This window comes from Leopardus geoffroyi, chromosome C1 (assembly GCF_018350155.1).
Source record: "Leopardus geoffroyi isolate Oge1 chromosome C1, O.geoffroyi_Oge1_pat1.0, whole genome shotgun sequence".
NCBI classification, from domain to species: domain Eukaryota; kingdom Metazoa; phylum Chordata; class Mammalia; order Carnivora; family Felidae; genus Leopardus; species Leopardus geoffroyi.
In genome coordinates, this window is record NC_059328.1 from 93,963,203 (window position 1) to 93,991,025 (window position 27,823).

Sequence of the window (27,823 nt, forward strand, 5' to 3'; positions counted from 1 at the left end):
TCTGCTAGCTTTGCTCTTGGCGTGCTCTCCCGTCCACAGGAGCCAACCTTCTCCCCTTGCATCTGTTGAAGTCCTATCCACCCTCTGAGGCCAGGATCCCAGCTCACATCCTTAAGGCCTGCCCAGAACCCAGTCAGAATTTTCCTCTCCCTTCATAGCCCCCCACTTTCCCCATCTTGTAGAGTTCCTCAGTCCTTTGGGCTGGTATTGTGGCTATCAAGGTAAAACCCCACTCTGCCGGTTCCAGAGGCGCGGCCCGCAGTTCGGCGATCTTCTCAACCCCTGCTGCCCACAGCATACAGTAGGGAGCTCAACAGAGGAGTACTGTAGTGAAGTTGAACTGCACAGGGAATGGTCTTGCAAGATGGTAGGATGGAAGGACGGTGGAGTGGAAAAGGAATTGCAAGTAGGGGAAGAGTGAGCAAAGGCACGGGGGTGGAGGTGGCTACAGCAGGGGAGTAAGCACTTTGGGTGAAGCCGAATTCATGAAGGAGAGCCAAAGAGCTGCACCTGATAGGGTGACGAAATGGGGCCCAGGATTCCAGAGACCCTTGGCCATTGGGGCCCCATTCTTCTGATAATGGAAGCCCCCGTGATGAAGCCCCAGGGTCTGGGTGTCCTGGGGAGGGGCCTCAAGAGGCCGCTCCTGGGTTAGCCCCTCTCCCTCTCCCTGCCCACCCCCTCCGCCTGCGTCGTCGGCCATCAGAGCCTCGCTTGCGGCCCCAGAGCCTCGCACTGACGCGGGCCCGAGCGTGAGTCAAGCCTGCGTCACGGCGCCCCGCCGCCAGGGTGGCCTTTCGGAAAGCGAGGGAACAGTGCGCGCTGCGCTCCGCCCAGCTCCGTTCCGCTCCGCAGAGCCGGCGCGGCCGGGGCGCGGGGAGGGCGACACTCGGCGCTGGCGCCTGCAGCCCCCACGCGCTCCCTCCGCCACGGAACCTGGGTCCCAGGGCTGCTCCCCAGAGAGGCTCGAGCGCGCCGCAGGCGGGATCTGAGTCGGAACCGGCGGCGAGGGAGGGAGCGAGGAGCGAGCAGAGTCGCGTGCGCGGACGCGCGGCTCCGGGTCCCCTCCCAGCCCCGGCCGGTGCCCGCCGCCGCCAGACTCGGGCTGCCCGCGGGAGGGGCTGTGAGCCGGCGACCCGTCGGGGACCGCAGCTGCTCGGCCGGAGTGCAGGGGGTCGAGTCCGCGCGACGGCTCACGCGGGACAGGTGAGTCTCGGGCCGCGCCCTGCCTGCCTGTACCCGGCCAGCCACCGCAACTTTAGCTGTTCTGGCCCCGCCCCAGCCTGGAAGGCCTAAGGACAGAGGTGCGAGGCGACGCTGCCCGGTGCCCGCCCGGCCCTGCGCGGGCCCCGGGCTCCTCCCGCCGCTCCAGCCGCCGTTGCCTGGCGACGAAGCCCCGGGGCCCGCGCTCCTCGGGCGCATCGGGGGTGCCCAGCTCCGCGCTCATGGGTTCACCCAACGGGCTCCAGCTTCCAGGGCTCAGGAGGGCCCAAGAACTCCAGAGGTAATCCGGCAGAGCTGCAGAGGCAAACGCCCGTGGAGCACCGGGCGGGAGGCCCGGCCGGTTTGGCCGCCCGGAGCTGCGCGCCCAGGGCGCAGTTCCCGCGGGGAGGCTCTTGCGCGGCCGGAGACCCCAGCCTCAGCCGCTCGGCTTCAGGCCCATGACCTTGACAGTAACATTGGCAGGAGTAGCGGAGCGCTCACGCCCGAGATGAATATTTAATTCCGAGTCCGGGAGCTGGACCTCGCTGAATTCGGAGCTAGCGGGGAACCCATCTTCCCTCGAGGGAAGCGCATCTGGGAAGCGAATGGCTGAGATGGGGGACGTGCGCGGGGTGCAGGTCTGGAGAGGGCGCCGTCTCGGGAGAGGCCTCAGCCACATTTATACCTGTGCAACCAACGTCCTCCCAAGCTATGCTCACGGTAGTCCGGGGAGGGCCTTTCCCCCAGGGGCGCGGCTGCCGTGGAAGGAAGACTGGTGTTATCTTTTTAAAGGCCAAACAGCCCTTCGGAAATCCTGAGGCCAGTCACTTGAGGGGGCCCAGTGGCTGTCAAGTGGCGTTAAAAAAAAAAAAATGTTTTTGTTTTGTTTTTATTTATTTTTTAAAATTTCATTCCTCTTTCCTTCTTTGAGAAATTTGTAACGGATCCTTCGGATTAGGGAATTTCTAACCAGAACTACCTTTGGGGCAATTCAGCTGTGAAAGGGAGGCAGGTGGGTCGGGCTGGGAAGACAGGGTCGTGGTATAGAGAAGGAAGATTTTTCTGAGGGCACTGCCCTTGTTAACAGGAACTTCCAGGAACTAAGCAAATCCTGTAATGACTCAAAAAAAAAAAAAAATCAACCAAAACTTTAGTTCGAGCCTAACTGTAAGGCTGTCCTGCACATACTGATTGATGTCTGGAGAACAAGGTCAGAGTGTGTTGAGGTTAATGGTAAAGAATTCTTGTATTTCATGCTGTGCTTACATTACCCCATGGTCCAGCCAGGTGGACCCATCACCCAGGCAGGAGGAAGGGCTTCGAGGTCACACCCGATTGTCCTTGGCTGTGGCCCATCCGTTGGGACCGTCAGAGGTCTCAGCTCCCGTGCTGGCTTTTTCTCCAACCAAGCAGCTGTGGCTAAGTAGGTGGTGAGTCTCAGCAAATCCCTGCAGCTCAGCCTGGAGAGTGACTCAGTGCAGGAGGCAAATCGTGCCCACCAGCTCTGATTGGAGTGAGTTCGTTTGGCCTGAGTCACACAGAGTTGTGTGTCAGCTGTTTGTGAGCTGAATGGAGTTCTTTACCAGGGCTTGTAAGCAGCGATGGCCAGGGCTCCCGGAGTTTGGGGGCCACTGACTAGAGGTAGGCAGGTCCTCAGAGTGAGCCAAGCAAAACTCAGGCACTGGGCAGGTGTCCTAGAGCTCTGACCCCACAGAGAAGGCACGCAGAGCCAGGTTGGGGTTGGGGGATTGGAGCAGGGGCCCAGGGGGAGGCTGTGTGCTTGTGGTCAGAAGTGGGCCCAGGGCTCTGCCAGGTGCCAGGGCGGGGTGACCTTGGGCAAGTCACTTTACGTCCGGGGCCTTGGTTTCCTCGGTCGTAGAAGAGGGATGCCTGTGGTGCCTTTTCCTCAAGCTTATTTTGAGCCCAGTGCTGGACATGTGGCAGATGCTCTAAAATGTTAATTCCCCACCTCTTTCTTTATGGGCCTTAACCAGAGGTGGTTCTTTCTCTCCCTGCCCTTGTGCCTTGGTGCGAGAGGGGGTGTGGAGACAAGTGAAAGTGTCAGGGCTTCACATGTGCTTGTGAAGGACCCCTAATTCAGCTTCACATTGACCTCTTCCCAACCTTCAGGTCTCCCCAGGACACGCTGAGTAAGAGCAGAGAACAAACTGAGGGTTGATGGCGGGGGGGGGGTGTGGGGAGAGGGGAAAATGGGAGATGGGCATCGAGGAGGGCGCTTGTTGGGATGAGCACTGGGTGTTGTATGTGAGCGAAGAATCAGAAGAATCACCAGAATCTACTCCTGAAACCAAGAGCACACTGTATATGATGTATGTTAGCTAACTTGACAATAAATTATATCTGAAAAAAAAAAAGGAACAGAGTTATGAAGGGTGGGGTGGAGGTGGTGGACAGAGCTGTGCTGGGTCTGATGGGTGCCCTCAGCTGTCTCTGCAACAGCTCCAGGGCGAGACTCCAGCACAGGCCCTGACTCCTTAGAATTGTTCATGACCATGGCCTGGTCTCAAGTTGTGGCACTTGCCCGGTGGCCTTTGGGGGCCCCTGCCATACGGCCAGATCTTGCCATCTTCCTCCCTCTTGTCCTATCCATCATGGAGTTGGAAGCTGCATGACAACCATCCTGGGGAGGTGAGGCTGGCCTTTCCTGGAGAGGAAAGGAGTGTGTCGCTTGCCTTCCCTGAGGGATCCTGGCCCCTTGCTGTCTCTTTCTGTAAGATGTCTAGGCTTGGTGCTGAGCTAAGATGTGTGTGCCTCAAGAGTGAAAGGCAATAATGTACAGCTAGAGAGGCCGTGCTGACCTAGGGGACTCCAGTCTACTACTGGCAGTGTGTGTGTGTGTGTGTGTGTGTGTGTGTGTGTGTGTGTGTGGTACATGCACCCTGGATTGATGCTCTCCCCACTGGACCTGGAAACAAATTTCAAAGATGATCGAGACAGAGATGAGAGGGTTCTTGAGAAGCAGGCTCCTACTGCCAGTGTGTCCCCCCTTCTCTCGAGCTCCTTTCCAATCTAAGTTTGCTGCGGCAGGACAATTCATCATGAATCCCTTTAAAGCTGTTAAGATAAGCAGCCACATAGTTTAAAGGGAAGGTGGATTTGGGCTTTTTTTCCTGGAAGCAGATCTGAGTTATCACTCACTCCTAGGCTGGGCTGCAAGAAGTTCTCACAGCCAAACATCTGGAGCACCAGGCAGGGAAAAGACTCTGTCACTCAGCCCCTACAAAGCCCTTGTGCATCACCCTCCCCCACCTAGCGTCCCAGACTGTGTTAGTGTGGGTCTGCGGGTCTGTGTTAGTGTGCTACCCTAGAATCAGGCGGGTCAGTGGCCTGTGGGGAAGCGCCTACTTTGTGTGCTTTTAGGAGGGGCCGGTGCAGTTCTGGATTCCAGGAGCTCGTGCCGTGCTTGGCAAACAGTGAGAATATCCAGGTTTTTACTGAGGCTTCTGTGTTGCACTAAGTGCTTTTTTCGTTTACCACCTCGTTTAATCTTTGCTACAATCCCAGGAGATGGACATTGCTCTCTGCAGTTTACAGATGTGGGACTTGAGGTTCAGAGAGGTTAAATCATTTGCTGAAGGTCACACCAGCAGTGAGTGGCAGTCTGAGAATTTGAACTCAGGTCTGGCAGATTCTTAACCACTTCACAGTAAGTTCTTAATAAATGTTTGCAGACCGCCTAGGCATTTATACCCAAATGAGGCTGTCTAAACCTGTGGGTCTAGTTCTTTAAGCTAGCGCCCTGAGGAAGGGAGAAATGGGCCTCCACCAATGGGAATTTGGTGGAGAATGAACATACCTAAACTTCCAAGGTTTGGGAAATACGGTCTGTGGTGCCAGGGGAGCTGGGATCCAGCAGGAGATCCTAGGCTCCATCATGCTGCTTCATTGTCCTATCTTGTCTTGCCCCATCCCCACCCCTACCCCGACTCTACCACTCCTGACCTCATTCCTTAAAGTTTGCCCAAGTCAAGGGTTGGTGCTGGAAGCAGTGAGGGAAGAGTCAGAGCACAGTGGGTGTCGCCCTGAGGATTTCCGCATCTGCAGAATCAAGGACGGTCAGTCGCTGGTGGGAGCTCTGGTGTGTCAGATTTCTCTGCTGGAGAGTGTGTGCCAGGGACTGGCAGCAGTTTCTGGTGAGGCCCCAGACTCCAGAGCAAAACTGCGAACACTCCAAGGTTATGCATGGCAGCCGCTGGCTGGCGTGGGCTGCTCAGAAGGACGCTGCTCGCTTTCTCATCTTGTCCGGTGGAGAGCCCACTCTCCTCACCCTTGGGGTTCTGCCACTGGAGTCTGGGGCTGTGCTGGGAAACTTGGCATCAGATTCTTCCTGCTTCTTCATCTATTTCCTCTCTGAGAAACCACCATCCCTGGCAGGACAGGCCCGTATTGTCCTAGCCTGCGTGGTACGTCCAAACGACCCTTGATCTTGGTGGGGAAGTTCTTGTAAGTGAGGGTGGATAACTGGAATGTAAGCATTGATGTTCCCCCACCCCCAGAGGACACAAAGGGTTTTCCCAGAAGCCCTGGCTCCGCAGGCAGCCATTTTGTGGAGACAGAGTCCTTTGAAAAGTCCCCCCCTCCCCCACCCCCATGAGTTATTATTCAAGTTAAAACACTGTTCAACTATGGATACATCCAGTTGTTAAAAGAAATAGATACTCACCGTGCACAGAAAATTTACAGGTGAGCACATCAGCTCAGGTGCAAGATGGATTGCTGTACCCTATTGTTCTCATGTTCATGACCAGGTACATTTTGTTGGAGCATAATTCTGGGTCAGGGGAGTCCTGGGCAGCCTGAGTGTCTAACTTGGGAGTTGAGACTTAAAGCCCTGTTTGCTCTGGGACCTCTTGTGGAGTGAGGGTGGGGCAGGCACGAATGGGAGGAAATAACGCCCCAGCTCCTGGGCCCTGGGGTCATCTCATCAGCTGCATTTGTGCCCCCGAGCTGCCTCTGTGCCTTCCAAGGCTACTCACAGTTCATTTGAAGATAACAAGTTGCCTCTCCGTGTACTCTGTCATTTCTAATTACTGGTTTAATGAGAATTTCCACTGGATTCTGTGCACCACTAATTTGCCACCTATTCTTTCGCTTACAAATAGAATTCATTGGTCCACACCCCCAGATTCCTGCTGGTTGCATTTTCTCTTTAATTATAAGACTCCTGGGCTCCTGTGGTTTTAAATCCCCCTCCAGGTCAGGAGTGCTGTTTGATAAAGCCACCTTTCAAGGGAAGTGAACAGTCACCTGCTGGAGCGGCTCCATTAGGTGTTGCCAGGTGAGTATCCAGTGGGGATGCGGACCTCCTCTTCCCTGGGGGGTTGGAAGGGAAGGCGAGCAGGTGCAACCCAGCACCGGCTTCCTGAATGGCCGGGCGGGCGCTGTCCACGGTCCTGGCACACCACCGAGACGACCTGCCTGCTAGGAATTTGGGGACTCCTCTAGAGCAGCTGGAAGGAACCTCCTTGACCAGTCCCCCAACTTGCCTTGTGACATTGGCTTTGGGAAAGGACCTGGCCAGATGAAGAAGCTCCTAACCTCAGGGAGAAATGGTAGATGGACTCACCTCACTGTTGACTTGCTGAATGAGATTCGGGTATATCACTTTGCTCCGTGTCATGGTACATTGGAAAACTTCCTAACCAGTGCCGCAGATGGGTAGCGTGGGGCCCAGAAATAACGATGCCTCTATTCCTTGGAGTTGCCTGGAATGGCCTAGGGTGCCGGGACCGCTTACCCCAGTGTGCCATATCAGTGTTCTCTTCTCCATGTGTCATGATGTACAAAAGATTGGAGAGCACTAGAATATCAGAAAGAAAATGGGCTACAGAGCTCAGGGGCCCACAGTGTGAATCTCCACTCTTTCACTTCATGGCAGGGTAATTTTGTACCTGATAGTTTTCTTCCCTCAGCCTGGGTTTCTTTGTAAAATGAGAATTACATTTTTATCCCAAGTTGTTGGGGGTATAAATAACATATGTAAGCATAACAGGTTTTCAAAAATACTTGCTCCCTTCACTGCGATCGGCTGTCCTGTGACCTGTTCCCAGTAGGGGCACTTTTCTGCCCACCTCTCCACAAAGCTACACTGAGGGTTGATGAGGAAAGAGCCACAAACCCTTCTCATTCCCAGGAAAGAGACATCATGTTGGGACTGTAATTAAGGGTTTCTGATCACTATTCCTTCAAGTGCCCTTCAGCAGTCTGGTGGGTAACACAGGTAATTGGACACCGTTGGTTCCCTCTGTCTCTCTCTCTGAGGCAAGACAAAAGTAGTGGCTTTAAGAAAATCCAGGTCCGGGGCGCCTAGCTGGTTCAGTAGGTTGAGCGTCCGACTTCAGCTCAGGTCATGGTCTCGAAGTTCGTGAGTTCAAGCCCCGCATCAGGCTCTGTGCTAACAAATAGCTCAGAGCCTGGAGCCTGCTTCAGATTCTGTATCTGTTTCTCTCTCTCTCCCCCTCCCCCGCACATGCTCTGCCTATCTCTGTCTCTCAAAAATAAATAAATGCTAAAAAAATTTTTTTTTAATAAAAAAAGTTTTTTTAATTAAGAAAAAAAAAAAACAGAAAAAGGGGCGCCTGGGTGGCGCAGTCGGTTAAGCGTCCGACTTCAGCTCAGGTCATGATCTCGCGGTCCGTGAGTTCGAGCCCCGCGTCGGGCTCTGGGCTGATGGCTCAGAGCCTGGAGCCTGCTTCCGATTCTGTGTCTCCTTCTCTCTCTGCCCCTCCCCACTTCATGCTCTGTCTCTCTCTGTCTCAAAAATAAATAAACGTTAAAAAAAAAAAAAACAGAAAAGAAAATCCAGGTCAGAGAATTTGGACAGATACTGTGAGGACCCATCTGTTACCACCATGGGCCTCTCATGAATGAGGAAAGAAGGTAGTGAGGCTTTCACTCCTTGCTCCTGGAATTTTATTTTAACACGTGATTTTTAAAAACTTTTGTCTTTTTCCACATTGGGACAGTCCCATAGGTTGTCTACCTGTCGGGGACCTGGTATGTTCTCCAGCACTCTGGGGCTCTATGTTTCCCTCTCTCTCTAAAACCTAAACCTCACCCACCGCCCCGGCTCAGGTCGCCATCCCCTCTTACCTACCCTCCCTGTGTCTTCACTTGTCCTTCAGTCATCTTTTTAAAAACAGTTGAGTCACATCACTCTCCTGCTTGAAAACTTGAAATGGCTCCCTATTAGCCTTGAAAGGAAACCCAGTCCTTTCCATGCTCTGCAAGCCCTGCCTACTCTGGAGTCTAGCTATCCTCCTGAAGGCACTTCCCATTCTTCCCTTGTTTAGGATGCCCTAGGCATCCTTCTTTCTAGTCCTCCTACTCACCAAGCAGGCTGCCTCAGGGCCTTTGCACTTCCTGTTCGCTCTGCCCTGAATGCTTTCTCAGGATATTCACATGGCCCATTCTCACCCTCCATCAGGTCTTTATCAGAGTGTGCCCTCCTAGTCCCTCTACATATTGTAGCACCCCTGTCTCACTCCGTCCCCTCACATTCAATATTACATATTTATGTGATATGTTTATATATACGGGAGATATATGTCTATACATATGGCAGTAATTATATATTTGTCTGTTTTTAAATTTATTTATCTATCCTGGGAGAGACAGAGAGAGTGTGAGTGGGGAAGAGGCAGAGAGAGACGGAGAGAGAGAGACAGAGAGAGAGACTGACTTTCAAGCAGGCTCCATGTCACCAGCGCAGAGCCCAACACAGGGCTCGAACCCACGAAACCATGAGATCATGACCTGAGCCGAAACCAGGAGTTGGATGCTTAACCAACTGAGCCACTCAGGTGCCCCATATCTGTCTGATTTTTGTCACTTTACCCTAGAATATGAATCCCACAGGGGAGGGGCACTGCTTGCTCAGTTCTCTGCTGTGCTAGAACAGGGTCTGACACATAGTTAGTGCTCAATAAATATTGGTTGAAGGAAGTAAAGGAAGCAGGAAGTCAGTTGGAGCACCAGCACCCCCCCCAGCGCCCCCCCCCCGCGTCCTCGGGCACCCACATGCTTGTCGCACTCTGGTGCCAGGGCACCGCAGGACAGTGGGCAGCTGTGCCCCTAGGCTTGGCCACACCCACTTTCCCCTTGTGCTCATGTGAAGGGGCAGCTGGTGCCAGCTCACGGTATGCCGCCTGCATCATCTCATCTTGTCCTCATGACCAAGAGGCCCTCACCTTTGGGGACTTCTCCATCTTTTCAGGTCCAGAAGCCAAGACCCTGAGATTCTGTGTTCTTTCCTGAAGACTCACAGCTAGTAAGTGGCAGCAGGACTCAAACCAGACCTCCCTGCCTCCAAAACCCATCTTTCTGTGATAGTGTTGTGGTTTAGAGTCAGATCCCAGAGTCAGACTGTGCTGGTGTGGACCCAGGGCCTCCAGTTTTTGACTTGTGCCTGTGGACCTGTCGCTTTGCTTCACCAGTTCCAAGATGCATTTTTTTTTTTTTTTTTTTTTTTTTTTGGCACACCGTCACATCTTCAATTCAGGACGCAATGTACAGTCAGTGGCATCTCAAAATGGCTGTCGATCAGGTGGCAGTGGTGATCTGGTTGGGTGAAAACCTTCCATTGAGCCTCTCCGGTAAGCTCAAGAAAGCACCAGCATCGCAGGGCCAGCAGTTCAATGAAATCAGCAACCAGTCCCGCTGAGCCTCTCCTTCTTCATCTGTAAGATAGCAGTAAGTGTGGTGCCAAACTCATACGGTTATGGGCAGGGTTTAAGGAGATAATGGCCGCTCCACACAGTGGCTGCTACAGAGCCAGCCCTCAAGAAGGATCCCTGTGTTGTTGTTTGTTGTTGCTGCTGCTGCTGCTGCTGTTGCTGCTCCTGTTAATGATGACACCCCCCCCCCACCGCCTTCAGAAGTTCCCTTAGCGCCTAAGTTCTGGCACAAAGTTAATGCATCTGTGGGGTGGTCATGGCACTGCTTTTGCTTCCACAGCGACTAGGCATGCCTTTCCCCCTCCCATGAAATGGTAAAACTGAACCAAAAGATTTTGTTTGCACTGGCCCCACCCACATATTCCAGTGCCAGTTCCTCCCCCTCTGGACCATCTGCCCCTTTTCCTGCTTCCCTTCCTCCTTGACTAAGAAAACAAAATACCAACTGCAGAGAGCACGCTCGGCAAATGTAACAGGAAGGTGAGACGGGCCACAGAAGGTTCTACTGGCTCCTCTGCCTGAGCTGCTGTTTGCAATGGTCCCACCAGCCTCGTGGAACACTCCGTGCCGAGACGGTGCCCATCCGGTGTGTACCTCTCTAAGGTGAAGGCAGACCCTGTCTACAAAGTGGAGAGAGTGAGGCACAAATAGTGGATCCTTTAGAAGAGGCAGAAAGTCAGCGAATGACGGCCAGACTTCTTAACTTACCTTTGCTTTACACTGCCACGTGGGGCGTCTTTGGGACATCATGTGTTTTGGGGATGGGAATATTGCACCAGAAAATAGGAAAGTTTTGAAGCTGGGGAATTGTGTCAGGTTCTGGAAAACTGGGGGAATTCAGAATGCGCCTGTGATTCATGCACTCATTCACTTCCTTCATATCGCATTCACTGAGCACGTACAATAGTAATACATGAGGATTTGGTCTACAACAAATCTGTGAAATGGAGTCAGAAATTCCTGTTCTGTTTATTTGACTTCCCAAGAATCTTCTCTTTCTCTTGCTATCCATGTGGTAACCAGATGCAGTTGGTAGGTAAGCACTGTTCCCTGTTGTACAGATGATTACAGAACAGAAAGCTGGATTCCAAGTCCCAGAGTCCTCCCCACACGGGCTTCTGGGCGGCACTTCATTCATACCCCCCCCACCCACGTCCCCCCCCCCCCGCCCCCCGCTCCCCATGGCTGGGGCATGCAGGCATCTAGTAGGTTTAAATGTGACTCAGTCAAGTGTGTTAGCTTTTTGTCCTTGCTGCTGTTTCAAAGGTGAAGGCAGTGGTTAGGATTTCAACCTAGGAAGCAGGTTGCTCTTAGAGGGTGGGGTGGCAGGAGCCTTGGAACATCTGCAGGCGTCCTATCCCGCCCTGTGTGTGCCAGGCACCGGCTGGGCTGGGGGCAGTTGCGGGTGGACGCAAAGCTGGATATGCTTTGGTTCCTGCCTTCAGGGAGCTCCCTGTTTAGAGGATGAATCGGGGGTGTGCACAAGGAGTTATACTAGAAAGCCAAATAGTCAAAGTGTGGAAGAGTATTACAAGTTGCGTGCCGAGAAGGGGAAAGAAAGGAGCATTACTTCTCACTTACAGCATCACAGCACGTGCCACAGAGGCGAGGTGGATCTTGAGCTGCACCTTCAAGGTCATTCAGTGAAAGTACAGCTGACCCCTCTGAGCCTTTGGTTCTTCATCTGTAAAATGGGAATAAGTGTGGTTCCCTTCAAGGGAAGCTTCAGGAGGCAGACACCGGGGAGGGTTTTGTGCACAGGGGCCTGGCGGAGAAGTGGCAGCTGAGGCTGGGGAATGGAGAAGTGGCAAATGTCTCTGGCAAGGGCCGTGGGCTCTCTCCCGTGGGAGTGGGTTGATGTGGTATTTCAGGAAGCCACCTTTGAAGGCCCAGAGGACAGTGAGCCTGCTGCAGGCATCGAACTGAGAGAAGGGCTGAACCAGAGCACAGGGGGTGGGAGAGAGGACGGGCTCAAACATACTGACGGGGCTCTGTGCCCTCGGCATGGAGGGGGAGGGAGGGAGGGGTCCAAATGGTGCTGGCCAAGAAAAACCAGGAGAGCAGCCATCACCAAGGCCTGTCAGGAGCAGTTTGCCCCAGGTGACTGCCGGGAGGTTTCAATAAAACAATTAAAAATAATTTGTAGGACAATTTGTATCTCTGATAACAGTGGACCTGCTTTAGGCTCAGCTGAAGCCCAGAGGCTCCGAGGTAATTAGGAGAATTGTTTGGGCCACCACGGCTTGTCACATGGAAATCAGGAAGCTGTCTAGTTGTGTGAGAGACAGAGAGACCCTGACCTTGCTTCCTTCTTACCTCTGATCAGCCTAGAGTTAGTGGGACCCTGGCTTTATGGCTGGGGCCACTGGGTGTCCTCCCACTGCTCCCCGCTCCTGGGGGCTCTTCCCAGCTCTCTGTTGTAGAGGTTTGCATTTAAGAATGTGCAGTACTGTCCCCAGAGCCGCGAGACCCAACAGTGGCAAGATACGGCGCTCCCCGTGGAGCTGAGGGAAGCAGGGCCCTGGGGTGGGGGGTCTGTCGTCATCTCTGCCGCCTGCTTTCCCAAAGATGGTGGCCTCACCACCCAGTCCCCCCGGGGGGTCTGGCTTGGAAAAGAAGTGATTCCCTGGGGTTCGTCCCCGGAGTTGCTGGTACAACCCTCCCGAACGACAGAGACTGTGACCCCAAGAGGCGGGTGCTCAGGGGGCCGACTGGACACTGCGTTCCAGAAGGCCCCCACCTTGGGATGCTTGGAGCGGAGGGGCGGGGCCTGGCCCCAGTCACAGGGGGAGCGGCCTCCCCTCACCCCTGAGGTGACGGCCGAGTGCCACGCTTTGAAACTTGTGGTGGAGCCGTCAGCCCTCCGGCAGGGGATATTTTTACCTGTCTGCCTCCTAGTCGCACAATTTTTTTTTTTTCTTTTTAAGGAGCTTCACTCCCTGGTGCTGCTTTTCTCACTCGAGCTTCTGAGCTGCAGGCTGCATCTGTTGCTAAGTGACAGGTCTGGCCCCAAGGGCTCTCTCAACTCTCGAGCCCCCCCTGCATTGTGCTTTGAGTAATTGAGGCCCTTCAGTGCCTCAGAGCTCCAGCATCTGAAGCGCTGCTCCTGGAATCAGCTTCACAGCTTACCCCAGCTCCTGAGCAGGGGCAAAATTGGAGTACGGCTGGCTGGCTGTCACAGCGTCCCCACGACACCCCAGCGAGCTCTCAACTGGCAGAGGTGGTAGGGCCTCGGAGATCATGAAGACCACCCCATTTTACACACGGGGAAACTGAGGCCTAGAGAGGTCAGGGCAATGGTGCCAGCTTGCACGGTTGGTTGGTGGGTGGTCGGGACCAGCACCTGGCCGGCCTCCTGATACCTGGATCACGTCTGGCTCCAAGCCCCGTAAAGTCAGGGGTAGAGAGGAATCCACCCCTCCTGGATCCTTCTCTGACCCTGCTGCTCGTCCCAGGTAATGCGTCAGGGTTGTTGGCTGGGTACACGCTGGGTTCCCACGCCCTGGTCTGCAAGCTGACCTTTCACCAGCCCAGGGGCTCCAAGAGAACTTGGGGGTTGCGGGAAAGGATGATCCATACCACTGGTGCTGTGTCCTCTTTAAACCATGGAGGCAGCGGAGGCGCGAGGAGACTTGGGACTGTCAGCCATGTGATGTGAGTCAGGTGCTGGCCTGCCCTGGGGCGCAGCTGCCTCACCCGCTTCCCGGGCTGGCTGTGAATCCAGTGAGATGACAAGGAGAGGCAACATTTATGAGCACTTGCTGGGCTCCTGCGTGGTTCTGAGACCTGTGCGACCTGTTCTGTCCACAACGTTGTGAGGTGGGAACTGCTGTCCTCCTTTGACGGCTGAGGAAATGCAGCTCTGTGGCCTTAAGAAACCTGCGAGGCCAGGCAGCGGGTAAGCAGGGAGCTGGGATTCGAACCCGTGCAGTCTGGCTTCTGAGCAGTGTCACCACCCCATCCCGTGCCAGGAGACGGAGTACAAAATGTTTGCAAGTGGTTTCAAACCGTAACACATATGAGCTACAGTGTGACTAATAATATTGCTAGACTTTACTGCGAGGCCATGTTTTTTTATTAGTAATAATGTTGCTGATCTTTAGACCCAAGACCAGGCCTTTACCTGCTTCTCTTTGACACCAGGTGAGGTGGGTGGGCTGGGCTTTGTGGGGTGCTGTCCCAGCAGCCTCAGGGTGGTGCCAGCTCTTGGTAACAAAAACTGAGATTTCTGAGGTGGTGGTGTTGGAAAACGCTTCTCTCCATCTCCACCCCACTTCTGCCACAAACCGACTCTGGCTTTTGGCATTTATGTGACCAAACATAAATGGAGGGGGGGGGTTTTACATATTTTTAAATGAAAAACAAAAAACAAAAAGGCAAACAATGCGAGGCTTCCCGGGAGCAGGGTCCTTCCTGGTGCCAGGCCCTGTGCTGGGCACTTTGGATGTGTCTGCTCATTGAGTCCCCAGGGCAGCCCTCCCTTAGAGGGGACAGCTGTCATTATGTAGACCCTCTGCACCCCCCCGAGAGGCCTGACGCCTGCATAATTAAAGCGAAGTGGCTGCCCACCTCTCTCAGAGCACCAGCCAGAGTCCTTACAGTCGGTTGTGATGGTGGAGGACAGGGGCTTTGAAGACAGGCAGGCCAGGGGTTGAGCGTTTCCATTTATTCATTCACTCACTCACTCACTCGATATCTGTTTCCTGAGTGCCTTTGCTTGAATGTCCCCTCCTCAGGGATGCCTTTCTGGACCATAAAATAACAGCCCTTCAGTTTGCAACACCCCCTCCCCCACCCCATGTTATTTGTCTTTATGTCACGTATCACCACTGGCTTTTATATGTTTGTTTCTTTCTTTAGTATCTGGCCCTTCCACAGGAAATATAAACTCCACGAGGGGAAACATTTTGCTTATTTTGTTCACTGCTCTATCCCTGAAATCTAGAACAGAGTCTGGCACAGAGAAGGCACTAGGTAAATGGATGTCAAGTGAGTGAGGGAATGAACGAATGAATGAAAGAAATGGGAGATCTCAGACCCAGGTCCATCTGATTGCGAAGCCCCTGCCCTCACCACCACTGTCTTCGTCCTGTTTCCCACCTCCCTGCTGAGTGTGACCCAGTGGCTTTGGGCCATTGGCTTCCTCTCTGGACCTCAGTGTCCTCATACATGGAATGGGAATATTGCTAGGGCCCCTCAAGCTTTAATATTCTTTTTTTTTTTTAATTTTTTTTTAATGTTTATTTATTTTTGAGACAGAGAGAGACAGAGCATGAACAGGGGAGGGTCAGAGAGAAAGGGAGACACAGAATCCGAAGCAGGCTCCAGGCTCTGACCTGTCGGCACAGAGCCCGACGCGGGGCTCGAACTCACAGACCGTGAGATCATGACCTGAGCCGAAGTCGGACGCTTAACCGACTGAGCCACCCAGGCGCCCCAAGCTTTAATATTCTAAGTGTCAGACACTTTTGTCACCTGAGCATGTTCCTGGGCACAGAAGGTTCTAGTCATGATTGCAGCCCAGGCCAGTGCCTCTGCTTGTAAATTTGCACTTTTCGTCCTGCAAACCTGACGGCACAGGGGGCCTTCTGGCACGCATCTTGGGAAGAAGGAAGAAGCTCCCATCGTGCCTGTGGTTTCTGTGATGCTGCTGTGGCTTTACCGGAATGTGCCGGTTTTGTCCTTGAGTCCTCCTCGTCTGAATGACACTCTTCCCTCCTGCAGAACTTTCTCCTATTGGTGACGAGAGCTGCCACTCTCTAGGCTATTTTTGGGAAAGCATGTTCTCCAGTTGGTCAGCATCAGGATAAATTCTGCATGCTTGCGGGAATCCCCTTTGGCTTTCTCCAGTTGTGGGATGATGAGCAGTAAATCGTACTTAATGCATCGTGGACTGTTCTCATCAAATTCCACGGCAGGCAGAGTACCTGGAGACAGGCTCTGAGCTGGCACCCTGGTAACTGCAGTCTCCAGATGGACCCCAACCCTTCTCCCCAGTTCTAGTTTTTACTTTTTAAGTTTTTTAAGTGTTTATTTTTGAGAGAGAGACAGCAAGTCGAGAGAGAGAGAGGGGGACAGAGGATCTGAAGCAGGCTCCGTGCTGACAGTAGAGAGCCCGATGTGGGCTCAGACTCTTAAACCATGAGATTATAACCTGAGCTGAAATCCGGAGTTGGACGCTTAACCCACTGAGCCACCCAGGTGCCCCCCACCCGCCCTCCAGTTCTAGTTTTTAATAACAACTCTTGTTTAAGGGGCACCTGGATAGCTCTGTGGGTTAAGTGTCTGACTCTGGATTTTGGCTCAGGTCATGATCTCACAGTTTGTGAGTTCAAGCCCCGCATCGGGCTCCATGCTGGCAGTGTGGTGGCTGCTTGGGATTCTTTCTCTCTCTGCCCCTCTCTAGCTCTCTCTCTCTCTCTCTCTCTCAAACTGCCATTGCCTGTGCTTAGGTTTTCTCCATTTGAGTGCCCTGGGGACAGGGATCTGCTGACCAGGGAAGGGGAAAGGGCTCATCCTGGCAGTCCAGGCAAGAACAAAAACCTCCCCATTGCATAACTCCTAGGGGCACCATTCCCTTAGGTCGTGTGGGCAGGAGGAGGAGGGCTGAAAGGTCCCCAGACACACACTCCCTCCAGGACACAGTGGAATGTTTGGCTGGCCCAATGTGAAGTGGAGTCCCAACAGAGAGCTGTGTTTCTTATAGGGAATTCTGAGCTCTTTTTGGCAGGCTGGTTCTGTCTGGGTCACTGCAAAGCCCAACACCTTGACCGTTCCTGGAGTGGAAGGGGGAGTCACCGAAGACTCACGGTTTCCCTTCAGGGAGTTGTCACCTGCTGCTGTGGTCCACGGCCTGGCCCAGGGAGGACTGGCTAACCACACAGACCAGCGTGGACAGTCCCCATCTGTCGGGTGTCCTAGCTTCACTACACGTGTAACAGGATCCGGCTGGCCAGGTTCCCTTGAAGTTTGGGGCTTTACTGGAGTCAGCCAGGAGGTCCGGGTCAAGCTTCTGCTGCACGGTGCCGTTGCCCGCGCTGTTCCGATGGTGCAGACCAGGAGGACAGACTTCCAGAGGCGGCTCCTTCCCCTAGTAAAGCGATTACCGAGCCGGGTAATTTACATCCCTAGAAAGACACAGGGCAACTGCAGGCCGGGGTGTACGTGTGTTTAATTTTAAATCCTCCAACCTCCCCTTAACGAGGAGGTGCTTTGAAACAGAGCAGCGTGTTGATATCCTTCAAAGGGCTCATTTCCTTGGTGCTTTATTTCTTTAAGGGAAAGCCTGAGAGACGGATGGGGAATGGCAGGAGCAGGGGAGGGTTTGCCTCCCCCGCTCGCATCGTGCAGACATTATCTGCTGTAAAACTGTCACCGGAGGATGGAGAACTGGCTCTTGGCTGCAGTGGCCCTCAGATAATGTCAGTGCTGAGCGATGACCCAGCATTTGTTGGCACTAAGCAAACACCTCTAGGGCTTTAGTGCCAGAATCCTTAGCAGAACCTGGTCAGCGCTCCTGCCTGGGGAATGAAGGTCCGGTTGTGGGGCTGGTGTTCAGGGTCCCCATGGTGAGAGCTCTAACCTTTTGGGTTTTTTTGTTTTGTTTATGTTTTCTTGTTTTCTTGTTGTTGTTTGTTTGTTTTCTGTTTTTGTTTTGCAAGCATTAATGTCCCTTTTAATCACTAAGGGTTCTGTAAAAATACAGAGAATGGTTTGGTAGGTCTGGGGTGGGCCTGGCATTCTGCATTTCTTTTCTTTTTTTTTTTTAAGTTTTCTTTTATTCATTTTTGAGAGAGAGAGAGAGCAAGGGAGAGGCAGCGAAGGAGGGTGAGAGAGAGAATCCCAAGCAGGTTCCACACCATCAGCACAGAGTCCAGCGCGGGGCTAGAACCCACGAACCATGAGGTCACAACCCGGGCAGAAACCCAGAGTCGGACGCTTAATCAGCTGAGCCACCCGGGTGCCCTCTGCATTTCTAACAAGCTCCCTGTGATGCTGCTGGCCCATGCGCTGTATTTGGAACAGAAAGACCCCAGAGAAGGCAGACACTGGTTTCCCAGGGTCCCACCAGATGGTTCGGCTACATAGCTAGAGCTCAGGAGGGCTTGGCCACAAACCTGCACCACCTGGGAGGAGAGGGCTGTGGGGGCCTCCGAAGGGCCTTGAACACTTCAGGATATGCAGTTATGAAAGGGGGCAGTGGCATCATGGATGCCCCTTTATTTGGGTTTGGTGGGTGGGTTGGCCCCTCCTACTCCATTAGGTTTACCTTTCAGGCATGCTCAGGCAGGGCCTGTGAGAAAATGGAGTCTGCAGACTTTGAGCCCCTCGGTGGGTACCCCCTGACAGGGAGAAAGACAATAGCAACATTCCAGGCCACTCACAGCCCAGCCTCCGAGTATGTGCCGGAGTGATGGCGGATCTGGGTCCGCTCGGGCTCCCCACCTCTCTGGGGTGGTCAGCTGACCCTCCCCTGCTCACCTGGTCTCACAGGTCCCTGGATGAGAAGGAGCTGACAGCAGCTGAGCCCCACCTTCTCTGAGTGCCGGGGAGCAGGGCTGCGTGGCCCAGGCGGCACCAATGCCTAAGAACAGCAAGGTGACCCAGCGTGAGCACAGCAGTGAGCATGTCACGGAGTCGGTGGCCGACCTGCTGGCCCTCGAGGAGCCCGTGGACTACAAGCAGAGCATCCTGAACGTGGCAGGTGAGGCCGGCGGCAAGCAGAAGGCGGCAGAGGAGGAGCTGGACGCGGAGGACCGGCCGGCCTGGAACAGCAAGCTGCAGTACATCCTGGCCCAGATCGGCTTCTCCGTGGGCCTGGGCAACATCTGGAGGTTCCCCTACCTGTGCCAGAAAAATGGAGGCGGTAAGAGGCAGCCCTGCCTACCCCAGGGCGGGGGCCTTGCAAAGGGGCCGGGCTGAGGGGTGGAAAGGGACGCCCCTTTGCTGATGCAGAATTGGAGCCCTCATAGGGTGGAGCTCGGGAGTCCAGAGGAAGGCTCCCCCGAAAGAGCTAATGGTTCATAGCTACCAAGAGGCTGTCAGGCATGATGATGATAAGAACGTGGGCTCTGGCCCGGGACTGCCTGGGCACAAACCCCATGCAGCCAGCCGGCATTGCAGCCCTGTGCAAGTTGCTTGATCTCTCTGTGCCTCTCTGGCATCATCTGTAAAATGGGAATAATAGTAGATCCTGCCTTACAGCAAAGTTGGGAGGATTCGGTGAGCCTTCTGTGTGGAATGCTTAACACGTTATCTGACGCATAGTAAAGAGCAACTGTTGGCCATGACACTTAAAGGCTTAGCAGGTGCCAGGCACTGCTTAGCACTTACCGGATATTAGGCCGAAATGCATGAAACTGCTGATATTTAAGTGTCTGGGAGCAACCAAAGCACCCATTTCATACAGTTCAGCCATCGAATCCCCCTACTCCCTGTGTGAGGAAGGAGTTACTATCCTCGTGGTAGAGACTGCAACATTGAGGCACAGAGAGGTTAGGTATCTCGCTCAAGGTCACACAGCTAGTGATAAAGTAAGGATTCTAACCAGAACAGCTTGGCCCCCAGAGTCTGAGCATACCTGCTGCCTCCCAGGGAGGAGGGGGCCTCGCACTGCCCCCCGAGTTTTAATCCGCCTACAGGATCTTGCCCCTGGAATCAAACCCCTTCTACTAACCACTTCTAGCCACCCGGGTGGGTAGCAGCCCCCGGGCCCTTATCCTCCGGCCCGTCTGAGGCAGGCTGGAATGTTTCAAAGGTAATTTGTTTTGAAACCAGGGGAAAACTAACAGAAAATAAACACAGAAAAACCTAGCAGGCTGAAAACAAGGACATTTACAAGCTCAGACATCTGGTCCTGGGAAAGTGATTGGAGCCAGCAGAGAGCCCTTGTGCCTCCTAGTCCCTGTGGCCTGGGACTGCCACACTCCAGCCTGATGGGTGGCCACAGCTTTGTAGGCATTTTCACCTGACTCCTTTTCTCTCTGCTCTGTGCGACTCTGGCCATGTAGCCTCTCCCAGAGATGCAGCCCCATTCAGGGATGCTCCCTCCTCTGCAGAACACTCTTTCGTCCAGAGGCCGAGCCTGGCTGGAGACTTCCCTTCTTTCCAATTTCTGTTGAAGGGTGGGAAGTGAGCATGTCCCCTCGAGCCGGTGTAACTGAGGCCAGAGGCTTTTATCTTGCCACTATGGCACCATTTATTCACTGTATGCTCTCCATGCTTTGAAAGGTCTTCCCCCCACCTCTAATAAATCAATAAATAGCTACCAATTAGAGCTTTTCGCCTATATGGCATGGCTAGACTCAGGTCACTGAGTTGATATAACTCTCAGGATTTTTAGCTCCCCATGACTCATTCCTGCCCCCATCCTTCCCCCCTCTCTGATTCCTAGAGTCCCTTTCTATCTCTGCCTTTGACTCCAGTATTCTACGGAGTTTATGATAAGTCATCTTAAATATTTTTTGGAAGGAGATAAATTATCATGTTTCACATACAGGAAAGAGACAACTATTCGGTCCAAGAGTGGAAGCTCTGTGGTTCCGAGCCATGAAGGATCCAGTCCAACTTTGCTTAAATCTGGGTGGGAACTCTGGAACTCTGCTTAGCGCGACTAGATGCTGACCGTTTCTTTATTTTGTGTCCTCTTAGTTTGCTTTTTTTTTTCCTGTTTATCTTTATGAAAAGAGGCAAATGTTCATCAAGTGCTTACTAAGGGGTAAGGAAGTCACTGAATCCTTGAGACAACCCTGTGCCATAGGGGTAGAGTTGAAGCATGTGAAATGACCATTTTTATAAGTCAAAAATGGTCAGAGATCAGCAGTTTCATGTGGTTCTACCTAATGTTATTATCCTTTTTTAGGCAGAGGACAAAACAGTGGTGTAGAGAGATCAAGTAATTGGTCCAGAGTCACACAGCTAGTAAGTGGCAGAGCCAGGATTCAAGCCCAGGGGGTCTGCCCCCCCCCCCCAAATCTCAGCCCCTACTTAGTACGCATCTCAACAGGCTGAGACCAAGGTGGTGCTTCAAAGCCCAGAAATAACCTAAGGGTGTGCCGGAAGCAAGACCTAGAATATAGACCAGGACAGAGACTGGAGAGATCCAGGAGGCCTCAGAGATCACACAATCTACCTTCCTAGAGCCATGTTCTGTGGAACTTCTAACACCGTGCACAGCACTCCTGGCTGTTCAGGCTGACGACCTGAAGCTCCCGAACGTCCCTGAAACATCAAAGGAGATCAATCTAGTTGTGCCTCCAGGTTGTATTTTCTAAGGTGGTAGAGGGTGCGTTTCCAAATGATCTCAGCAAAGGTTGATAAGAAAAGTACCTCTGCCTAACCAGCAATTCTCACCCAGCCCCCAGCCCCCGAGCGCTGTGCGTGGCTAGGCCGTGGCCCGGTCAGGAGAATTGCAGCCAAGTCAATGCCCTGGGCCTGACGCAGGCGACCGGCCCGAGGGGCAGTGGCGGGTTGCCAGGGACCGGTCTCTGCTGTGGGGCCGCTCTTTGGACAGCACGGATGTGGAGGCTTTCCCTGGTTCTTTGGGGCAGAGGAGAGAAGCATCCCCAGAGGATGCCAGCCTACTCCTCTGATATCCCTGGCACATCTTGCGCCACCCAAGGGTATGTGGGTGAAATACGAAACTAGGGAGGCTGTGTCCCTGTGCTTTTCTGCATGTCACTTCTCTCCTCTCTCATTTCCCCGAACCCCGGACCAGGAGACAGAACCGCGAGTCCTTCAGGCCCACCCTCTTTTCAGGCTGCTTGTTAGCGACACGTGGAATTTACGTGTACGTGTGACTGTATGCGTGTGGATGTTTAATGAATCAGATGCTGTTGTGTAAGGTTTGGTGGGTAAGTCCTCCCCTGGAGGACTTCCTGATGAGTTCTGTCTGACCCCTCCCTCAGCATGCGTGTGCTCGGTTGGCTCTGTGTGACTGGTCCGTGTGTGTGTGTGTGTGTACATGTGCTGACGTTGCTCGTGTGAACCTGAGGGTCTTGCCTTCCAGACTGTGAGCTCTCCTGGGATAGCGGCTGTGCCTTCTTTCACCCAAGTACCCACCCCCCGCACCCCGCACATGCCAAGCGCATGGTAGGCCTACAGTCAACAGCTGACTGTTGCCGAGTGCTGGGTCTCGTGCCCAAGAGATGCCTGATCCCCCCGGGTTCTTTGGCAGATTGCACACATACGGATGTCATGTTATGGGGGCCAGAGCCATGTGGCTGGGGGTCTTCTGGATGCTCCAAGCTGGCAAGGCTTGGTCTGGGGGTGCTGGGTGGCCCTCATGGCACTGGTGACGGGGGCTGTGTGACAGCATTGCTAACAGGACTGGGTTGCTGGCACATCTCTCAGCAGGGATCGCTCATCTGTGTCCAGACACGATTTTAATTCTCCTGCTAACTGCCCTGTCACTTGGAATTGAGATTGTGTCTGCAGTGAGGCCAGGGACAGTGAGTTTAATTTCTCATCTGGAATCTTTATCAAGATCCATCCTGTCTATCCATTATGATCCTCTCGGCCGTGCTTTTCTGAACTGCTAATTTCTCCCTCGTTCCTCCCAATTAGCTGTAGATTAATGGTGATGCTGGTCAGACCCTCTCTCCCTGGAGAGCTTCCAAAAGCTCCGCTTCCCTGGAGCTACCCGGTCTGCTGTGTCAGCATCTGCTTCAGATGTGGGGAGGGCTGTGCCCCGGGGCTGTGCCTCTGGGGGACGAGGGAGCAGGGTCCACTCCATCTGGGGCTGCTTCTCTGTGGGCGGGAGGGGGTGTGAACAGGTGTCCACAGAGTACGTCGGGAGGGGAGAGTGTGTCTATTTGTGATTTGACGTGTGGATTCCTGAGAGTGCGGCATCTGTCTGTCTGTCCATCTCTGAATCCAACCTTGTGAGCGAGAGGCATGGACCTATATCTAGATCCCCCCTTAGCATTTCAGGGCAGAGGAGTCAAGGGGGAGAAGGAGGGCCTGGGCGGCCAGTGTGTGGTGGGCCACACGTATGAGTCAGACCATTCCTGGAGGAGCACAGGACCGCTGGCACTTTGGGGGTGATCAGAGATGTGGGCAGGTCTGCAGGACATGGCTGTCCTCCTTTACCGTGGTGCCGTGTTCCGGACACCCCGTGACGCTCCTCTCTCCTCCCCAGGTGCCTACCTGGTACCCTACCTCGTGCTACTGATCATCATCGGGATCCCACTCTTCTTCCTGGAGCTGGCTGTGGGCCAGAGAATACGCCGTGGCAGCATTGGTGTGTGGCACTACGTGTGCCCCCGCTTGGGGGGCATCGGCTTCTCCAGCTGCATAGTGAGTCAGAGGCAGACATTGGGCACTTAACCGGCAGGCAGAGGGGCCTCTCTGGGGTACGGGGTTTGTAGACCGGAGTCTTGGGCCAGGGCGAGGGCAGGAGGGAGACCCTCAGCGTGAGAATTGTTTCCAGCCGGTGTCTCAGGGCCACACAGTGCCTAAATTACTGCCCGAGGCAGGATATAATATTGGGAATTGTTGCCAAGGAGGAGAGGCTGGGACATCGCTTCGAGGGGGTGCCTGGGACATCTCAGCCGAAGTTCTCCGTGGACACGTGGACCAGCCCCAGATGCCTGTGCTTCCCAGCCCATCAGCTCCCTGTGAGAGAGGCCCTTCCTCTCTCCTTGACTGAGGAGTATTTCAGTTGGGCAGGTGTGTGGTGGGAAAAGGCAGTCCTGAGGCATGGGGGTTCCTTGCCACTTTGCTGTGCACATGAGCAGCGTTGGAGAGGGTCTCAGATGAGAGCCTGTGGCCGACCCGGCTTTGGAACAGCGGGAGCCAGGGACACCCCACGGTCCTGGATGGGGAACTCCGTGAGGCTCATTTACGGGCCTGGAGGTGAGGTTCCGCTTAGCTCTTGAGGTGAGGAAACTGAACTTCCCTTATGGGCAGAGCCCATGGGTGCACGTGTTCACACCTGCCTCTGGAAGGGACCGAGCATTCCGTTAGGCCTGGTAGCATGGCCAGCCCAAACCTGTCTCAGGCAGAGACTGGGGGAGGGTCTGTGTGGCTCCCACAGTCATGGCGGGCATCACCTCTGCCCAGGGAGACACGGCCAAGTACAGCATACCCTGCCAGGGCTGGCCGTGTGTACGCACGTGAGTGTGAATGGGTCTCCCCTTGGCCTGAAAGCACCCAAGTGAAAGAAGTGGGGGTCCCTCTCCCTCGATATTGCGGTTAAGGTGTGCCGTCCGAGCGTCTGCTCCTGCACGCCAGGGCTCGTGACATTGATGCGGTAAAGGGCCCTCGGCGCTCACGCCGATCAGCATTACCGAGCAGGCCGCTGGAGGCGGAAGGGGCCTCTCGGCATCCAGAGCGGATACGGCAAACCCCCGTGCGTGAAAGCATTGCTTTCTGAGAAACCTATCGGACCCTCGGTCAGAATCCGTGTACTCCTATCTCAAATGCAATTCTACCAAGGGTAGCGATCATGTTTCCGAGACATGGAAAGTGACATCTTTCTGGAGGCGGGCTGCTGACAGTACCGAAGAGTGGGGTCCTGAGACGAGGGAGGACGTAGGAAACCAGGAAGAAGCATCCACGAAAGCTCAAGGAACACTGCAGTCTGGGGCCATTGTCTGTAGAGGCAAAAGGCGAGCAGGCCTCCAGGGTCCCGGAGGGCAGCTCTGGGATTGTAATCCTGAGTCATCAGGAAATGATGGGGAAGTGCTTTAAGCATTTTTAGAAGAATTTCAAACTGGAAAGGATTACCATTTTAAGAGTTCATTGCTTAAAGGAGAGATCTTTAATATCTGAAACATTCTTTTGTGGATTCCCTGAATACCAGATGAAGGGAGGATTAGGAAGAGGCCCTCAGTGCCTGCGTCTCATCCCTCCTCCCCCTCCTCCTCCTCCTCTTCCTCCTCCTCTTCCTCCAAGACTGTGAGCAGTGTTGTGTGCAGTCAGCCGGAGCCTGGCCCTAGGATGGGGAGTGGGGGTGGGGTGGAATTGCCTGCAGCCTTCATGACCCCTCCCCCGACCATGGACCATTGTCCCCAGGTCTGCCTGTTTGTTGGGCTATATTATAATGTGATCATCGGCTGGAGCATTTTCTACTTCTTCAAGTCCTTCCAGTACCCACTGCCCTGGAGCGAATGTCCTGTCACCAGGAATGGGACTGTGGCAGGCAAGTATAGGACCCCCTGAGTATGACCAACTGGGTTCCCCAGCCAGCCTGTCTCAGGAAAGGGTGGAAGGAGCCTCAGAGGCTTAGGCAGAGATTTGAGACTTCATTGACTTGCTGTGTCGCCTTGAATAAGACACCTACCTGACCCACATTTCCTGTTTTGATGGTCCTTGCCAGCCTATCCCATAGAGTTCTTATGGGGACTGAATGAAATGAGTGTAGAGAAAACTCTAGAAATTGTGACTTGTGTTTAGTTGTTACAATCCTGTGTAACTCTAACACCATCCTGTCTGGAAACAGCCTTAGTCTGCATGCCAGTCCTATAAAAGGCCAAATGATGTATCCCACCTCACAGAGGAGTAAACTGAGGTCCAGAAGCAACTTTCCTGTGGTTGCACTACTGATTTAACCAAGGATCTTGGATGAGAATCCAGATGTCTGGCTCCTAGCTCAGAACCTTTCCCAGGGAACTTGAGGCCAGTTCTGCCTATTCCTTGCTGTCCTCCACCGATGGAGGCGGGCAGGGAGTGGCATGTGTGAGAATGCAGCCAGATCAGTGTGTCCCAAAGCCTCCTGGGCCCCATCTGGAGCCCCATCTGGAGGCTTCAGGGTCTGCCAGATCCTGGCTAGCCCAGAACGAGCACAGTCCCTCCCTGCTCCCCACACTCAGCTGGCCCCTCGCCCACTGCTGCCCTCGTTGGGGGTCAGGCAGAGGAGGGGGACCCAGAGCCCCGACTGAGGCACTGTGGCCTTTGCTGCTGTTTCAGTGGTGGAGGCAGAGTGTGAAAAGAGCTCAGCCACCACCTACTTCTGGTACCGAGAGGCCTTGGACATCTCCAACTCCATCTCGGAGAGCGGGGGCCTCAACTGGAAGATGACCCTGTGCCTCCTGGTGGCCTGGAGCATCGTGGGCATGGCCGTGGTCAAGGGCATCCAGTCCTCCGGGAAGGTGAGTCAGGAAGGGACTCAAGGGGGGGGTGGGTAGAAGAGCATGGAAGGCAGGAAGGCAGGGGTCTGAGGACACTGGGATATGCTATGCAGGGTCTGTTGGGTGGGCTTGGCCTCTGAGTGGCTCAGGATGATGACACAGTCCCCCCCCCCCATGGAGGCGACGGGAGTGTCACTGCTGGATTATTGCCCACCAGGAGGGGGTCGGAGTGGGCTTGTGGAAAATCGATGCTTTGAACACCAGCCGCCTCTGTGCTCAGATAACTCAGGCCTGCTCTGCAGACTTGAAAGGGAAAAAAAGCTGGGAGCGCTGACCCAGGGACATTCGTCTACATCCTAACCCTTTAGGTTCCCAAGCAAAAGCCCTAGAAGCATCTGCTCTGAGCACTTTTTGGTAAAACTTAGCAGCTCGCCCTGTGGAAACGAAAGGGCTCTTTGAGCAGGTGCATGCTGTGAGTGCAGGCACCTTGGGGCCTCGAGGACGGCTCTCCGTGGCTCTCTCGGGGTGCAGTCCAGCCAGCCCCACGCACCTTCTCCCAGGAGCTCAGACCCCTTTCAAGTAAGGGCCCTTTCTTCTTTGGCATGTACGGTATTCATGGACTGTCGGGGCCGCAAAGGACATTAGGGACCCCGTGGCTTACTCCACTCATTCTACAGATGAGTGAACTGAGGCCCAGAGCGGGGAAGGCACCTCAGCTGAGATCAGGCGGCCAGTGCATCCCAGAGCTGGAACTAGAGCCTTGGCCATCTGTCTGAGGCTCCAGGTGTTATAATGGACTCCATGAGTAAGGAAGTTGAGCCTTGGAAAGGTAGAGTGTTCTCCACCTCTTCCCTCTCCAAAGGCCACAAAAGTAGCTGAGACTTCGTGGCACTTATCAGGCACTGCCACATGTCTGACTGCTTTGGGTCCACAACACCCTTATGAGTTAGGAAGCATTACACCCATTTTATAGATGAGGAAATGGAGGCACACAGAGGTTAAGTGAATCGCTCCAGGTCACATGGTTGACAATGGTAGAGCCAGGATCAGGACTCAGGTGGCCTGGCTCTGGACACACCCGCTCTTATACGTCCAACACCATCCTGCCCAAACGACCCTCTTGATTTGTTTCAGCGCAGCAAACATTCCGTGAGCATCTCCTTTGTGTGAGGCTCTCTGCCAGGCACGTGGGGAATCTAGAAGTGTGCAAAAAATGCACACGCTAGAAAACAGCACACAATTTATGGTCATAAGAGGCAGGACCTTTTCTGATTTTTTGCTTGGGAGCCATGTCTGTAACCTCCTGGAAGGCTTCTGTCAAAGGAGTTCCAAGGACACGGGAGATCCTTAGGGGGTCCCCTGGAGTCAAGGATAGAAAAGCAGGCAAGAGACATGAAAACAGGAGGAGGGGAGAGGAGACGGTTCCTCACCCCCGTGGTGGCCCTTGGGGGCGGGGAGGCCACAGACCCAGCCCTACCAGCTCTTGAAAGGAGGAAACTGGCCCCAGGCACAGCCGCGCCGACTCCAGCTTGTCTGTGCTCCTGCCTTGGCTCGAGGCCAGATGTGGGGTGGGTTTGGCCCTGTGCCCAGGGGTCCCAGGGCTGCACTTTCTTCTGCCATCAGAGGAGGGCTCCTGTGCCCCAGCTGTGAGCAGGGAGGGGGGTGCCAGCTGCGGGAGGCATTCTGCCCCACAGCGGGTCCCTGTCTTCTCTGCAGGTGATGTATTTCAGCTCCCTCTTCCCCTATGTGGTGCTGGCCTGCTTCCTGGTCCGGGGGCTGCTGCTGCGAGGGGCCGTCGATGGCATCCTACACATGTTCACCCCCAAGGTAAGGATCTGGGAGACACTGACCACG

General features: G+C 54.2%; 1 protein-coding gene across 2 annotated transcripts in view; it reads left to right on the forward strand.

The window, feature by feature from the left end:
- Positions 1-792: 792 nt before the first annotated feature.
- The window catches only part of SLC6A17 (solute carrier family 6 member 17), a 51,804-nt gene continuing 24,773 nt past the window's right edge, over positions 793-27,823 (forward strand). The window contains exons 1-6 of one of the 2 annotated variants that reach the window (XM_045478587.1): positions 793-1,206; positions 18,393-18,765; positions 23,038-23,195; positions 24,915-25,041; positions 25,809-25,990; positions 27,686-27,796. In XM_045478587.1, coding sequence (XP_045334543.1) covers positions 18,480-18,765; positions 23,038-23,195; positions 24,915-25,041; positions 25,809-25,990; positions 27,686-27,796 — 864 coding nt within the window. In that variant the 5' untranslated portion in view covers positions 793-1,206; positions 18,393-18,479. Of the gene's footprint in view, positions 1,207-17,447; positions 17,468-18,392; positions 18,766-23,037; positions 23,196-24,914; positions 25,042-25,808; positions 25,991-27,685; positions 27,797-27,823 lie in introns of those variants that run through there. The other variant, XM_045478588.1, reaches the window with a different exon arrangement.